Raw genomic sequence first — 2,148 nt, 5'->3', positions numbered from 1 at the left:
ACTGTTAATTTATGAATAATAATGGTAATTTATATGAAATATAAAAACTTACTGCTGTATTACGGTTTATTGAAAAAATGTTAATGTATTAAAAATTATGGATGCAAAAAAATGAATGTTTTGTTTAAGTTAGAGATATGGATGTAGAAAATATTTAAAAAAGAAAAAATGTTTTAAACAAGTAATTACAATAAGTTGTAATTATGGATGGTTCTTTAGATGTAAGAGGGGTGGGTGTAAAAAATAAGTTTATACTTCTACCCACTCCTTTGAACGTGTACATATAATTCATTCACTATTGTTCTTGTTTTTTTGTTTGCTTTTAGTTTTAAATTTATTTTTTTCTTTTGTATATAACTTTGTTTATTYTTTTAAATCCATTACGTTCAATAAAGTCAAAGTCAAAACCCAGAGATTTCTGAAAGAGGAGCGTTTACCTTGGCAGCACTGCGTAGATGATCATAATAAACCTCTTCAATCGCCTGGAAGTAAATGAGTCCTTTCAGCCTGGTCTCATGCTTGTCTGAGAGGAGAAAAAGAGAAGAAAATAAATATATTAAGACACATTACATTACATGTTGTAGGACTGATGCAACAGCGCTGCCAGCCCAGACACCAAACAGGAGGATCGACCCCAGGATGAGGGGAAACATCAGACTACCAGCCGAGTGACGGCAGAGTTTAGTTTTACCTGCAAGGAACAACAAACCGTTTGGAACAAAACACCAAACCATAAAATCAGACTTTAAAACATTTTGGCATTGTTTTGGTTCAGAAACTGGACTACGATAGAATGAACAGAAATTTTTAATTTATTCTCCCTTAAATATCGGCACAAAACATTTTAAAAAGTAACTTATTCAATCCAAAAGTAAAAGACAATTTGTTGCTTTTTTCTGTAGTGTTAAAGAAAATGTGGTTTTGTTTTGTTATAAACTTTTAAAAATCTAAATTAATGTCCATCATTAGTCCTTTTTTGTTGTTTTATTTAGTAAAGTGATTAAAAGCAATTTGAATGCTCAAAACCTTTGATTACCAGTAATTCTAAAGTTAAGCTGGGTAAATTCCAATTTATTATGCCTTAATTTTATAACTTTTTGACCTTTATATTCTGGGTTAGTGAAAGACAAAGATGAAAAAACCAGACAGAAGAAGAAAAATATATATTTCCCAGAAAGGCGTCACCAGTGAAAAGGTACGAGCAGAACAGAATGAGAGGAAAAGTTAATTAAAGTATGTTTCAAGCGACGCCTGAAGTCTTCATCCTTTGAATCTGACTTGTTTTCTTCTGTTCTGAATTGTCTGCCTTCTTTTTTTTTCCTTTTCTTGTTGCCTTTTTGCTGCTGGCATGGATGAAAATTTGTATAAATGTTACAAAGACACTCCGTCTTTTGGATGCATCGCTTTTGATCTTGGWGTTTAAAACTCGGCTTGAAGCAGGTCCGACCTTCTGTCCGGTCTCTGTTCCTGTTTCAGAAGAACCTGACGATGAACATCACTGAGCTGATGGCTTTCTGTGGTTTGGGGCCAAACTGCAGGCATTTAAAAGAAAAGCAGTGTTTCTGACATCCCTTCAAAATAATTTTTTGGCTTTTAAGAGTTTCTGGGCTTGTTCAAACAAACACTRGTCTCTTTCTGTTAGTCTTCATGCGGAACGGAGGAGTGCCCAACACAGAAACAAACATCTACCAACAATTAAAGGCAGTCCTTTGAAATTTAAACCACACTTTTTTTTTACTTTTCCATAAGTCAAATCTGCTTAGTAATGAGATAAATGTTTTTGAAATGTGAGTTTCGTTTCATTAGTCACGAACAAGCCAGGAGCTAGCCTCCTCCCCAAGAAAAACACATCTAGAGAAACTATTGCATCTTATTTCATCACCGTCATCACCATCATCTTCGTCAGGAGTGAGGGGGTGAAAAGGGCTGGGCAACTGAACGGAGAGAGGAGCGAAAAGAACCGGGGTGTCAGTAATAAAAAAAAGAAAGGAAACCAGACTCGGATTCCATTTTGAACTTTGATTGCAAGATAATGCTTCAAAAACACACGTGTGGGTTATTAAGAGACCGGCTCTCGTTTCTGATTCTGTGCGATTGATTTGATTTGATTTGATTTATTTATTTAACATTGTTTTCTTAGAATATCAG

At 34.5% G+C, this 2,148-nt stretch overlaps 1 protein-coding gene across 7 annotated transcripts in view; it reads right to left on the bottom strand.

The window, feature by feature from the left end:
- Positions 1 to 437: 437 nt before the first annotated feature.
- The window catches only part of phldb1a (pleckstrin homology-like domain, family B, member 1a), a gene marked incomplete at its 3' end in the record, with an annotated part of 29,894 nt that continues 28,183 nt past the window's right edge, over positions 438 to 2,148 (bottom strand). For all 7 annotated transcript variants that reach the window (XM_014006655.1, XM_014006654.1, XM_014006657.1 and 4 more), the window contains 1 exon segment: positions 438 to 523. In XM_014006655.1, the coding sequence (XP_013862109.1) occupies positions 438 to 523 (86 nt within the window).

Source organism: Austrofundulus limnaeus, unplaced genomic scaffold (assembly GCF_001266775.1).
Source record: "Austrofundulus limnaeus strain Quisiro unplaced genomic scaffold, Austrofundulus_limnaeus-1.0 Scaffold37, whole genome shotgun sequence".
Lineage (NCBI taxonomy): Eukaryota > Metazoa > Chordata > Actinopteri > Cyprinodontiformes > Rivulidae > Austrofundulus > Austrofundulus limnaeus.
This window is presented reverse-complemented; position numbering and strand designations above follow the sequence as displayed.